Source organism: Idiotropiscis lumnitzeri, chromosome 9 (assembly GCF_059441095.1).
Source record: "Idiotropiscis lumnitzeri isolate Australia: NSW breed Sydney's pygmy pipehorse chromosome 9, RoL_Ilum_1.0, whole genome shotgun sequence".
Classification (NCBI taxonomy): domain Eukaryota; kingdom Metazoa; phylum Chordata; class Actinopteri; order Syngnathiformes; family Syngnathidae; genus Idiotropiscis; species Idiotropiscis lumnitzeri.
Window position 1 is genome coordinate 19,118,374 of NC_142399.1, and position 14,986 is coordinate 19,133,359.

General features: G+C 39.3%; 1 protein-coding gene across 7 annotated transcripts in view; it reads left to right on the plus strand.

The window, feature by feature from the left end:
• The window catches only part of hspa12a (heat shock protein family A (Hsp70) member 12A), a 50,109-nt gene that overhangs the window by 17,441 nt on the left and 17,682 nt on the right, over nt 1-14,986 (plus strand). For 4 of the 7 annotated variants that reach the window (XM_088304502.1, XM_088304503.1, XM_088304506.1 and 1 more), the window contains exons 3-6: nt 1,221-1,348; nt 4,981-5,167; nt 8,405-8,509; nt 8,737-8,853. In XM_088304502.1, coding sequence (XP_088160628.1) covers nt 1,221-1,348; nt 4,981-5,167; nt 8,405-8,509; nt 8,737-8,853 — 537 coding nt within the window. The remainder of the gene's footprint in view (nt 1-1,220; nt 1,349-4,980; nt 5,168-8,404; nt 8,510-8,736; nt 8,854-14,986) is intronic. The other 3 variants (XM_088304504.1, XM_088304505.1, XM_088304508.1) reach the window with 1 other exon arrangement.

Sequence of the window (14,986 nt, forward strand, 5' to 3'; positions counted from 1 at the left end):
TTTTGTATGGAAAACCAAGGACAGACTTGCTCCTACGGCTTGCCTACATCGAAAATAGTTAGAGCCACTGTATTCTATAATCATCATTACACTTTTGGATAAAAAAAATAACAGTCCAGATCGGATCACAGATTTGGGTCATGGATCGTTTTTCATATCAGCAAAAATTAAATAAATAAACACGATACATTGTACTTTCTTCATTCAATTTATAAAACAATTTTGCCCATTACATAAAAAAACAATCCACTCAAAATGTAAAATATGGCCTTTTAGGAAGACAACTTTAAGTGAAATATAAGGCAGCATAGCTTCTTATTTGATGTATGGACTGTGAATGAAAAAGACCGCAAATTGCAATTTAAGTCACATCCTCTTCTTGGAGAGTTAATGAAAAACAAGTCTATGTCCACATCATTTAAAAATAAGAAAAGATACTCTCTGTAGCCAGCCGCTCGGGCACAAACTGCTAGCAGCTAGCTTCTAGCCGCGAACACTGGAGACTTGTGCCATACCATACAATGACGGTGTGATCAACTAGCGGTTATTTAGTGTCCTAAATTAGAGATTGATTATGATTTTAGGATGGTGTTGTTTTGATTTTGGTAGCCACTATGTAATGGCAATAAAATCTGTGACAAGGCATACTAAAATGTCAAAAAAAAATAACAAACTAGCTGTCTTGCCACAACGGGGGACAACTTCAAGATAGAAGCCACTGAGGCAATTGCATTCGCGTCAATGTATTTGGTAAGCTTTCATTTCAAAGTTAGTCTTAGCGTTGGCGGCGCGTATCATTACAACTATGTTTGCAGCCTCCTTAACATGATTAAATGACGGTGGACACACTAAACTTACCTGAGGCAGGAAAAAAAAAAAACTATAATATTTTTATTTGGAGGTACCCAATTTAGACATGGACTCGTTTCATCCAAAATGCTCCCATACATGTTACTTACATGACCTACAAGTGGTTTTGACATTTTTATGCTGCAAATATTTTTTTTTTCCACCAACCAGATTTTGGAATTATTTGACTTTAGGGTCATTCTAATTTAGATGTTTCATTCTGTCCTCTCTATTTCCAATTTTCCAAATAACTGAATGCAACTGTGGTGAATATGTGTACGAGTTAATGTGTATGAGTTTAGTTAAGCGCAGACCCATTGCATGTCACTTGATGCGCTAATCCCCTTAATGTCAATTTTATGTTTGTGCAGCAGAATGACACAGACCAGGTTCCGTCAGGAATGGCCTTTGTGGTGGTGGTGGCCATTGACTTTGGCACAACATCAAGCGGCTATGCTTACGCATTCACAAAGGAGCCTGAGTGCATACACACCATGAGGTAGGTCTTGTCATTTTTGTGGACAACATAGTTAAACAACCAGTTGATCTTGGAGTTAGATATTTTCAAGTTTCGTCCAAGCGTTCAAGGGGAAAGCACATTTTTCAAAGATGGAATACATTTTTATAGACACTCACATCCATCCATCACCTCACAGGATCACGGGTGAACTCGAGCCTATCCCAGCTAACTTTGAGCGAGAGAATTGATATATCATGACTGGTCATCATCCAATTACAAGGCAACTGTAGTATATTTAATCAAGACTTTACACCAATCTAATCAGTTGACATTTTTCATTTTTTTTATTTTACGACATAATTTGAGTATGTATATGTTTCTGCGAAATAAGAAATTACAACAAACACAACCTCATTCGCCGGAAGTTGTTCTGTGTTGCCATAGTGTATCTGAAAGCTAGACTATTTTTAGCCTTCTTGCATTTCTTGTGAGCGAAAAGCTTTTTTCCTGAGAAGCAGAAGTCTGCACCTTTGACCACCCAATCACAAAGTAATGGCATTATTGTAGTTATTTATTTGTTGACTGGTAAACAGTGAAAAAATCATTTTATTTGCATCCCAAAAAAATAAGGCTACGGTACCTGAACTTGCAGCCACGCACATTCAGCCAATAACAGATGCCGTCAGCAGGGAGACATGTTGTTTGAAAAAAGATAGAAATAGCTCAATTGTTGACATTTGTTTAACAAGAATACAAGACATATCATGGTCATGCCAAACGTGCGTTGAGTTATTCTCGTGACACGATTACATATTAAGTCCACAATTTGCATAGAAAGGGGCAAATTACAGCTGTAGCCTAACGACCTTAAGAATGTTCAACTTTTTTAAATACACGTAGGGTAAAAAGTGGACAAACAATAGGACTAAACAATTTAAAAAAAAAAAAAAAAAAACTAAAACACTTTAATTATAACAACTAATAATTGCTGTCTGTGGGCGCCGGGACTTGTGCAACACAGCCAACTTCCAAAACAAGCTGAAAAGGATCAAGTGTAGACTACTTAGCTGAAAAGTAAATGTATGGATTTGTTTCTGTCATGACCCGTGTCGGTCATGTCAGGTTTTTTGTTATTATTTTTCACATTTTTGCCATGTCCTGGGTTTTGTTTATTTTGTCAGTTGAGTGGGGCGTTTCCCCTCAGCACTCGTCCCCACCAGCCACGCACCTGTTCCCCGTTAACGTCACACACCTGATTCCCATCTGCTCCCCTAATGACTGGACTACTTAAACACCCCTTGCCGACAACTCAGTGTCAGTGCATTGCTCCATTAAGGACTGTCACGGACGCTCTCTGATCTCGTTCTTGCTCTCGTTCACGTTCATGTCACTCCGTATTTTGTCACTGTCTTTGTTCCTCGCCCTCTGATCCAGTTAGTCGCGTTTAGTTTACCTTTGTTGTTTTGGCACCCTGCCACGTTGTTTGTCCTTGTTTGATCCATTTAATAAATTCCCTTTAAGTTACCCATTTCCCTGCTTCCTCGCATTTTGGGTCCACCTCCTCCTCGCCGACCGGCGATAGAACCTGACAGTTTCCAACTGTTGAAGCCAAGATAGCAATAGTGTTAGCAAAAGCTCCGCCCCCATGATTGCCATGCGATGTTCAATGCATTTTATTTCATTGATGTCAAGGTGGGAGATGTAAACATGTAAACATTGCATTTTATATTTAATGTTTATCAGCCGTTTTGGGAGGATTCTTGGGGATTTTTAATGCATTTTTTCTCCATCTTCTGATGGAATCGCTGATCAACTCCAAAAACCCTGATCGCATGAAATCTAATTTAATTTAAGATTTATTTAATATTTTTCGAGCAATGCTAATACTTTGGATCGATTGATGTAAAAATACAATTGTGAGACTCTTGACCAGAGCCCCCCCAAGACCCACCAAGTTAAAGCTGTGAGCCTCAGCGCCTGGCTCCACAGGCATGAATGGTTTCGATCTCAACACCAGCTGACAGGTGTTTAAGTTGCAACTCTTGTGGTTTCTCACATTCTTGGCATTGTTGTCAGCAATGTGTTGTGCCACGAAAGAGCAAAATTATTCGGTAAAGCGAAATGATCAACAATAATATAAGTCTGGTGATTTCAGAGTTTTACTCATGTTTCTGCTGTAAATATCAAATCTCAAATCTCCAGCAAAAATTGCCTCCATAATTCCCTCCACACCAGTTTTCGCCTCTAAGCATAAAAGAAATATCCACTGTAACATTTTACTGAGGTTTACTGGGAGCCACCCTGAGAGGCGGCGTGTTTGGTTGAGCAATGAGCATGCTACCATAGCACAAATCCTGGAAAGCAGTCAGAGATTTCTTCCATATTAAGCTGCTGGTCTAAGCGCCTTTCAAAGAAAATATTGTTAGTCATCTAATGAGTTTGAAAGTGCCCGGCACACAGTTTCCATCAGCTTTTTAAATCTATTAAGAGTTTTTTTTTTTTTTATTTGCTATCATCGTTGGCATTTACTGCAGTTTCCTCCCACATTCCATAAACATGGCTGCTAAATTAATTAAAGAATCAATGTGAGTTTGATTAGATGTTTCTCTATTTGTGCCCCGTGATTTGCTGGCGAACAGTTCAGGGTGTACCCCGCCTCTTGCTCAAAGACTTGGGAGAGCCACCTGCTCACCCAAGTGAGGATAAGCAGTTTGCAGGATAAATTCCTGAATCTTGGCCATTATTATATTGTGTACAGTACATAGTTTTGCATACATTTTTGTAAGTTCATTGATTGTTTGAAAAGAATTATTGTTTGTTAACTCCAAAGGGCATAAAATATCAGCCATTTTGTTCTTTAATCCACTAAGTACTTTATGCTCAGGAAAGGGAGTTGACACAATTGTAGGAGACCTGCCTGCATGCAGAAATCCTACCTTAAAGGGGAAGTCTACCCAAATAAAATCATTACAAGTATATGTTCTTTGTGAACCCACTCGTCTAAACATGGAATTCTAATTAATATTGCATTTGTGGACTATGAGTTGAGAAGTAAAATCCACCAGTTTTTAACCATCTCAGGGGGCGGCCATTTTGTCACTTCTGTCGACTGAAAATGCAATCATAGTTGAAAAGGACTCTGGTAACGACTCACCACGGCTCACCTGTGTTCTGAAGGGATCCATGATTGGTTGTTAGCTGAGCCCAGTGCAACTGTGACGCCATTTTCAGTTGATGAAAGTGACAAAATGGCCGCTCCCTGAGATGGCTAAAAATGGGTGGAATTAACTGCGTAACTCATATTTCACAAACATATTAATCAGAATGCCATGTTCAGACTAGTGAAGGCACATAAAACGTTTAATTGCAAACATTTTTCGGGGAGTTGACTTCCCTTTTTAAACAGAGCATGTTCTATCATGACTATTACCAGAAACAGGAAGTTTTATGGACTGCCTTCTTGCTGCACATTGTAACAGTTTTTATACCAGAAAGTTCCCATTTATAGTTGGAAAAGTGTTGTCCTGTTTTAAGGAGAGTTGGACTTTAACCTCCCAAAAACATCATGTAACTAGCTAATCCTTCTAAAAGGGACGAATACATAGAATGTGAATCTAGATGAATGGCATATCTTGTATATTATAATTGTTATTATTACCTAATTTAACCAGGCGTTGGGAGGGTGGTGATCCTGGAGTGTCCAACCAGAAGACACCAACCACAATCTTGCTGACCCCAGACAGAAAGTTCCACAGTTTTGGCTACGCAGCACGGGACTTTTATCATGACTTAGACCCCAGTGAGTCGAAGCACTGGCTCTACCTGGAGAAATTCAAAATGAAGCTGCACACCACAGCGGTAAGAATCATGCTTATGTTCACACATAATTGGTACTGGAGACAAACATCGGAATCTATTTAAAATGAATAACAATCGTACTTCAGTTTGCCACCATCCAAATTAGATGTATTGCCTGCTCATGTTACTATCATTAAAGTACTTTATTAATAATGTGAAAAAGCAACTGTGGGTTCCATAAGTGTTTTGTGTGTATAGTTGGGAACAATGTCTCGTGGTGTTTAGCACAGTAATGTAAGGCATTATTAATTTTAGTGACAAGTTAAATCCATCCATGCATTCTATATCAGCCATCACCAAATGGCGGACCGCAGTCCGGATCCGGACCGACAGATGGTTCGGACCGGACCCATGACCAATCTATCATGATTTTTTTTCAGGGCGCATTCGCAAACCTTGACGCTGCAATTCTAGTTAATATGGAAAAGGCGTCACTGATTTGAGCCCATCAAATCTTTTGTTTACGAACCACTGCCAATTGCGTAGCAGACCGGAAGAGAGTGCTGCTGACAGTATGCCTTGCTAATAAGTTAGCGAGGTCGATGCGTGTTGTTTTAAATGAATGGACGGAGAAATTTAGTTTCGTTCTGGCTGCAGCCGATTCAAAACCAGTGTGCATCATATGCCCCGAAACCGTCGCAACATTGCGAAGCGCCCCTACTAATCAAAGCACCGCCCTTTTGTGCAAAGTTAGCCGCTGAAGTTTGAGGTGAGCTCGCGCAAAACATCGAACTTCGAGTGCAGTATAACAGATTTTTACATTTTCGTTTACAGCCCAGCGGCATGCAAACGAATATTCAGTAAAATTATCATGGATTTTGGGGAAACATAAAAAAACGTTCAAGTGATGGGGAAGTTGTGAAGGAGTGCTTAAATGAGGTTGCACAAACATTATTTAAAGGAAAACATAAAGCCCAGATGTGCGAAATAATCTACCAAATCCCAATGGACCTGACTCCGTTCCAACCCAGATTTAAGTTACTGGCAGGGCAGTCACAAACTCATTTTTCTCATTAAGAGAAGTTAAAAAAAATATTCAAAAGAAAAGGTGGTGTCAAAGCTCATTTTGAATTAGTTTTTCATGAGGACAGCTATTTTTATTGATTGTGTACTGAACATGTTGACCTGTTTTGCTTGAATAATTAGGCTTTCCGTTTTTTTTTAGGCTGATAACTCTTTGATTTAAAAAAAAAAAAAAAAAGGTAAAAGATGTTAACTCAATGCTTAGCACTTGATATATTTCCGCAGGAGATATTTTACTGTTTTTTCCAGAAGTGGCACCCTTAAGTTCCTGGAGCCACATTTTCTTGAATGTGAAATAAACGCCTTATATTTGTTTGACTGGCAAAGGTGTTTAATGGGAACATTGCTAAATATTTCGTATATAAGTGCACTCTGTTGAAAATGACTAAATATTGAAACGATATAAAAATGTGAACATAGGCTAGACATTAAGGGAAGTCGGACTTTGGTTCGGACCTTTTAATTGGAAGAAATTTTAGTCGTGGACCTCCGTGACTTTTAATTGAATACCTCTGTTCTATATAATATTTGTCCTCATTAGGGTCATGCGTAATAACAACAACCGACTTAGTTCAGACACATTTTCATCGATAGGCAATCAACTAAAGATTTAACTGGTTGTTTAATTTGTATTAGACCTAGACTTGCTTTATTGCCATTTATTAAACACACAGTCAGCACATATATTAAAAGAATAGTTAAAATGACTAGATGCATACAAATACAACATAAAAATAATAAAGTGACATTATGTAGTAGTGGTGTTATACTGTCAGGATTAGCAACCTGGCAGCCTGTAGTAGTTACAATTATCCCCCTCATTCTTATCCCCCATGAGCCTTTTCGTGATGGGTGCGTCTTACAGTATGAACCGGAACCGACGCTTTGTTTACATGGTAACTGTCCGTGCGAGTCCAGTTTCTATGACAGTTACAGACTTTAAACCATGTTGTCACGCCGGTTGTCACAGGCTAAAAATAGAAAACACAACAATCCCACTCCCTACTAATTTAGTCAGATGAGAGGAGGCCAGCAAAAATGGTCATATTACTATTTCCTGAACTCTGTCGCTTGAGACCTGTGAGGCAATGTGACCTCAAAATTCTCTGAGGCTTATCGTTACCTACAACTTAATAAAGTTGTTTGTGTTTTGTTAAAAGAGATGGGACATTATTTAGCTTCAAACTGACGTAGAACTCAGCTAACACCTCGTCCACTCTACTTACTACTGATAATCACATCACCTATTATGTGCACCAAAACCAAGTGCATAATACAAGCAACAGCATTAAATGCAGATGGGTCTCCAATTGGTTTAACCAAGCTGATATATATTTTAATGAAACTTGGTGTACTTGTTTATAATAATGGCACAACATTAAATATCAAACTTCAGGTAAATTAGAGCAGGGATTTAGGAAAGTTATTGTCAAAAATTTCAATTTCCTTTGAAACCCTTATATCTCGTGAACTACTGGGTCAATCTTCATAAAAACACGTATTGTAAGGGGAATTCAACAAGGAAATTGGTGCATTTTAATAACTTGACCTTTTGTCCCTGTAATGTGAGCAAGACATTTTTTTCATAAAACATGATTGCTCAAATGTTCTCTACAAGTTGTTCAGGGCTCAGCCAATGACCATTAAGCTCCCCTGCTTTCTGATGCTGAGCCTTGATAGGCCTATAATTGACCACTGGGCAACTGTGATGTTTTTTTCAGTCGACATGAAGTAGCAAAATGGCCGTCCCATGCGATGGACAAGATGGGTGGATTCTCACTTTTTCCAGCATGCATGTTCAAAACATCGCTCTTTGTCGCCGCGGTTTCAACTTCTTCTTGGTTGCTGGTTACAACCACCGACAAATTCCCAAGATGTGCAAGACATTTTTCAATGTTTGTTTGTTTTTGTATGGCAGCAATGTGTTTGAAGGCTCTGGGTAGTCACGGAGATGAAATGTAGATAAAGGTCTAAAATCTAGTCACAAGGATGCTATTGGCATGTTTAGAAAAGGGTAGCAGCAATAAAAAAAAAAAGGATATCGCTTCTAATTTTCCAAACAAGAACGTAATAAGATTTTCTTTTGAGCAAATAATCCTTTTATGAACCAAGTAAATCATTAAAAACAAGATAAAAGTGATCATTGTCCCATTTGTTTTGCAATTACTATATAGAAAAAAAACCTCAAATCTGTGCCATCATGCCCACAAACAGAATCTGTCCATCAATACGGATCTCCAGGCAGCCAATGGGAAGCGTGTGAAAGCTTTGGACATCTTTGCCTATGCACTGGCTTTCTTTAAGGAGCAAGCTCTGAAGGTAATGTACCTCACTGATTTATTGATGATCAGCATTACACACTGTATTTCTGTGCATTGCCTACATTATTTCTTACAATGAACTGGAAGTGCATCTTGGGAAGTGATTTGTGTTCATGTATTGGCAAAAACCCAAATCATTCATGAAAAAAATGGACTGTGAGATATATACATACTTAACATTCAGTACTTGGAGCCCACCGAGTGTATTTGTTTTTCATCTTGCAGGAGCTGAGTGATCAGACAGGTGGCGAGTTTGACAATAATGATGTCAGATGGGTCATCACTGTTCCTGCCATATGGAAAATGCCTGCAAAGCAATTCATGAGGGAAGCTGCTTATAAGGTGGGCTATGGCGCTCCACATTCTATTAGACACACATTGATGACAGTATCATATGCAGTTAGTTATACTAGTTAGTTATTGTCAGAGCTGGGCAGTTGACCCTTTTTTGACGGTCATTCCCCCACCCTTTGGCTGGGTAGCCTTCCGGCCTCGGCCCTCCGGCCTTATTCGTAAAAATTACGCCACAGACCAGCAGCAAAACACTGTAGAACACAACAGCACTCAATAATTTATTGTGAAACAGTGTGGACCACTTTAAACACAAAAAAAATCTTTATTTTTAATCTTGTTTGGCCCCCTGCTACTTCTCCTCCTCCTCCACCTCCTTCTTATTTGTCTCCTTCTTCTTCTTCTTCTTCTTCTTCCCCCACTTCTTCTTTGTCTCCTTCTTTTTCTGTCTTCTTCTCCACAAACATGCCAAATGCAAGTAAGTGCGCACAGTTGGTATTGGCGCTCGGAAGCAATTTTTGTCATTTGCCCATTTCGCCGAGTAGGTTGAGATGAACTTTTGGCCAGCTCGCGACCACATCACAGGCACGAGGTCCGATTATTGGGCCAGCCTAAAATCCACCATTTATAAAATGAGCACCCCAAAAATGAGCGTCCAGCTGTGCCGGAGGGCCAGACCATTCCGCCCCCAGGACAGACTGCCCAGCTCTGTTTATAGTTATATTAGTCTTGTTCCGATCAGGGTTTTGTGCTCTCGATTGAGATACCGGGTCCAATGCTGATATAAATATTAGTTAACTGTTAATTGTCATGATCCGCGTCGGATATGACCGGGGTTTTGTTATTGTTTTCATGTTCATGCGGTTTTGTTATTGTTTTCTTCACCTCCCGGCCATGTGCACTTGTTATTGTTTTGATCTGCTGAGTAGGGGCGTTTCCCCTCAGCACCTCGCCCTCACCAGCCACGCACCTGTTCCCCGTCAGCTCACACACCTGATGCCCATCCGCACTCCTAATGGCTGGACTATATAAACACCTCATCCCAACAACTTATTGTCGGAACATTGCCCCTGCTACGCCTGCCCTATGCAATTGCTGCCGCACTTTCCGGACTTCCACGACCACGACCACGACCACGTTTGTTCCTGTCAAGTTCATGCTCTTGTTCACGTCCTCGTTCCCGTCACGCCCCTCAGCGTTTTGCCCCCGGCTTATGTTCCTCGTCTTCCTTTTCTGTTAGTCACGTTTTGGTTGCGTCCTTGTTATTTTTCATCCTGCCACGTTTGTTCGTCCACGCCCCGTTGTTTGTCCTCGTTAGATTTATTTAATAAACTCCCTTAGTTTACCCTTCTCCTGCTTCCTCGCTCTTTGGGTCCACCCACCTCTTCGCCGAACGGCGAAACCTGACATTAATTAGTTAATTAATTAATTGATTATAATTTTTCCATTTTAGAGCTGCTCACTATTTCAGTTTAATTGGCATATGCCGTGCTTTATCACGAAAATCGGCCAAACACGATTGATGGATGATCGATCAGACCACTACTAACGTATTTTAGCATATTAATAGGCGCAATATCAATGAATGGGTATATTACATACCATGTGTTCATTTGATGCATTTATCAGTATTGTGTTAGATTCAGCTTGGTTGAAACCATCGGGAAAGCGCCACGTTTCCCGCTTGCTTTTTATTCATTGTGAAACTAGGGGTTGCTTTGACCGGAGGATAGGAGGGCATCCATGGACTGAAAAAAAAAATCTTTGAAAATCGTTCATCAATCTGGTGTCCAGTAATTGTTTTATTACTCTGGCTAATGCTAGATGTTATCCCGGTTAACAGTTCAACAGCTGTAAACAAGTCAATGCACTCACCATTATCCTGCATTTTTTTGCATCTATAAGAAGCTGGGCCGTTTCGAACTCACACCGGTCTGTTCCCACATTGTAACATTAGAAGCAGGACATTCCCCATGATTTTTAGACATGAAAGCAGGAAGTAATTCCAGTACTGGGATGACGAAAACCAAAATGAGAAGCCTGCTAGCAATTAAATGCGCATTAGAATGAGAACGCAAACATGAATGTTAAAGTAAATAGGAAGGAATTTAAATGTATGTTGACCTCTAAATCCCACAGACCGCAATGATATTCTTCCTCATTATAACACTGGACGTGCAGCCAGAAATAGCTTGCACTAGGATAGTAGGACAACATTTCCCGTGATTCTAGGTCACAGAAACAGGAAGTAGTCGTAGTTCCGGTATGATGAAAACATGTGGCCGCCAGCTAGTGTTTAGATGTGGGTGAAAATATAATAGGAAGGTATTTGAATTAAAGGTGAACTGAAAAGCCAACATTCATCAATAAAGGGCCTACCGTATTACTACGCGCACTGTCAATTTTTGATCTGATTTTAAGTGTGCCTTATAATCCGAAAAATTTTGTACACAAATCTCAAGTTATTCAACACCATAAAGGACACCATCTACTAAGATGTAGAATGTTACAGCAGGGGATTTCATATCCTAATTCAAGACAGTAATATGTGTATAGTATACATTCAACAATGTAAATTTCCCGTAAGTGTGAGCATGAAGGCAAATGAATGTTTTTTGTGTGTGTCATCCTTATGATTGAGTGATGGTCAGTCCTGTGAGGGAGCAGTGATCCACTCAAACTTCCGTATAAGTACTTCAAATGGCTGAAATAAGAGCCATCAATGGATCCTGTGCGTCTTTGATGCAGAGCTGTGCTTAGCACAGTCTGTCTTTGTCTCTTGCATGCACACACTCTAGTAACCATAATGCACATGAATCAATCTTATGGGATTGCAACAGTTATTTCTCACGGATTGTTTACAGATTCGTGATTTAATCGACACACTGGATCGGACAAATGCAATACAAATAGCCTGGACACAACTAACATTGATCAATACATACATGATGGACTACATAGAGGCTGATGTTACTGTTGTGCATTGCTTTTATTTATTTACAGCAACTGAACATATTTCAAATTGCACGTGTATACGTTTTGCCATACACAGGGATGATTCACATTGCAGTTAGTTAATACAATACATGCTGCAGTGTTGGTCTATTTCAGGTGTTTCCAAAATACTGTAATCGCATGGCCTGCTCCGCTCTCTAATCTCGCCCATTAAGCATTTACATAATCAAGAGTCCTGTGATATTAGATGCATCAATATTGCAGTTTCATCCCCCTTTGAATGGGTTAGTTAAAATGTATTTATGTTTTAAAAACATGTTTAGGTCAGTTATTAAATGATTGGTTAATCCAATGGAGTTGCTGTAAATCTATCCATTCTCTCTAATCTCTAGAGCCGAGATTTATAACAGGGACTTTAGAAGTGTGAGTCAGATGAGCTAACCAGCGGGCCGCCGTGCAACTTTTTTACGTGAGTAAAAAAATATATAGGTCAATAAATATTAATGAAATAAACAACCATACAATCCATGTGTATTTTTTTTGCAAATATGTTTGAAAAAAATAATTTAAATCAATTATTGTTGGGAAAATAAAACAAAAATTGGACTTGTTTTATCATTAAAACTATATAAATCCTTTCATGAATGTGTGGGTCACTGGGTGTGGCTGTCTGCAGGGTCAAATGAGGCTGCGGGGAGGGAACATAGAGTGAATGTGCAGAATGAGATGGATTGTAATGGAGAATCAAAGACAGAAATTAAATAAATTTAAGGGATGGGTAACATTATTTGGATTCCTTTGCATAATTGATTTCCTGTAGCAGTGACTAAAAAGCTTCTTTTTGTTGTTTTGTATAATGCCTGGGTGAATAAAACCAAGTTTTACACCTGCAGTTTATGCAGTGATTATTATGCTCTGTTTTGGTGGGGATTTTTTTGCTGAAAGATGATCAACTAAACGTACCGTAGAGCAGTTAATGTATGCAACATATTCAACTGCTTTCCTATCCACCATATTGATAAAGTATGACAAACAATCAAAGCTGGATTAAGTATCTCACCTATTAACGGTACTCATTAAAATGTGTGTAAGGCTTATAATGTAGTACAGTAGAACAAATTCCACATCACCAATTTAACTTGCTCATCTAGCCTCCAAATCATCAAACATCTTTGGCATGAACTAAAGCAGAGATTATAAATCAAGCCCTGTTTAACTTCACAAACCCTTTTGCACCAAATTCGTACAGTAGAACAACACAGACTTAAATAGTGTGATGTAGTAAAACCATCCACTTGTATTAATTTGGGAAACACCGACATAAGGTTTGTAGCATGTTAACTAGTGTTGAAATAGGAATTAGCTGAAAATATGTTGCACTTTACTCAACGAGTGACCATACAATCCTAACGCTTCATCTTCCAGACACATTGAAATGCCTCATCATATTTATCCTGATGTGAATGAGCCTGCTGCTTTATCGTTCAGATCCTTCTCACATTTTACAGATGACTTCAGCAATTGGCTGCATTGTAGTTCATCTGGAAGTAGTCTCAATTCAGTCTTTGTATTTTGGGATACTGATTGAACCAATACATTTCAGGGTCCCTGCCTTCCACATTTATGTCATCCTTTTGTTGTGATTACGTTTCCTGTGTGTGTGTGCATGTGTACGTATGCTAAAATTGGCATGAAAACAGAAGGAGAATGCGGATGATTTCATGAGTGCAGACACAGGAAGGAAGCGGAGGGCTTTTAGCTCTTATCAGCCATGCGTCTGGAGGCAGGGATGGCGGGGTGAGCTGAAAGAGAAGCTGGGGAGAAAATGAGCAGTGGATGGGTTGGGCATCTGCAGTGACTCAGCACTGGCACTGAGCTTCGGTCATCGAGGACAGAGGGAGGGAACCACAACTCAGTTGCTCTCCTGGGGCCATGACGTAATTCACAGCCCCCTCTTTTAGAATCTACTCAACTCTTTTTATTTTTACCTCTTGAGACAAAAAGGATGATAATTTTACCCTCTGCATTATTTGAAACAGCAGAAGCAGCATTTTTTTTGCGATGTAACTTATCTGATTCTATTTATCTATTATAGAAACATAAAAACAGTATACTATATATATGCTGCCGCTGCTCAGCACTAGTGCGCTCACTGGTGATTGTGGTCCACTGGCTTATTTGATTAATCAGTTAATATAGTGAAACAGTTGAATTGTCCAATATTTAATATTTTCACACTCAATATGTATTTGGCCAATCACATATGTATGCATTTTATACACATTGAGGGTGTGGTACAATGGAAGTGACCTCAGCAGAAATTTTAATGTGGTATGGCCAGGTCTATCCTGGTCATCTGGCCTACAGGAGAGATGCTTGCTTGGCTGGCATTTTCTATTTTTTTTCCTTACATTTGCTCCCAAGAGACTGGCCTACAATTTTGAGGGAGCAGCCCATTGATCATTTCACAATACTGTATAGACAGCAAATTGAGCCAATTAGCATCAGTGGCAGAGCTACATGGTCGCCAGAAATAATTACATAAATACAATTTTCTTAAGAAAATCTCTATATAATAGAATGTTTGAGTTTTACAGACAATGTCAATTATATCTATTTTTCACACCACTGAAAGCAACCAACACGGCTGAGAAGTAACTGTTCAACGTACCATCCACAGTCATGGTTTAATGAAATAAAATGTACAGATATCCAGAACCTTACTCAACATATTCATAATACAAGCAGGAACATACGTAAAGAAAAATCATAGTTAAAAATTGTGAAGAAATATGAGATGTTTGTGTCATAGTGGTGTTTAGACATGATTTTTAGAAATGAAGGTTGTGTGTGAAAATCTGTGTTATTTGAAATAGACCAAGGTTATTAGATTACAGTGGTGGGCGGTCAAGGCCTTTTCTGCTGGCCTAACATAATCAAGACATCATGATCATATTCTTCTCATTGATGTCATATAGTGTTGATTTTTTAGGTTAGAGGTTTTTATCCAATCAGAATTCAGCTAGCCCGTGTTGCCAGGCAGATTTCATAATGCCAGTAGTACGCACGATTCGTCCGAGGCCTTCAGATACAATCGTGCAGGGGTCTGTTCTGTGTCTCAAGGGAGCTTTTACAGTTAATACACAGCTGCGATAGCCAATCAGATCACAAGATTAGATTATCGCTTTGGCAGATTCAGTGTTTTACATGTCTACCTAATTCGGTGCAT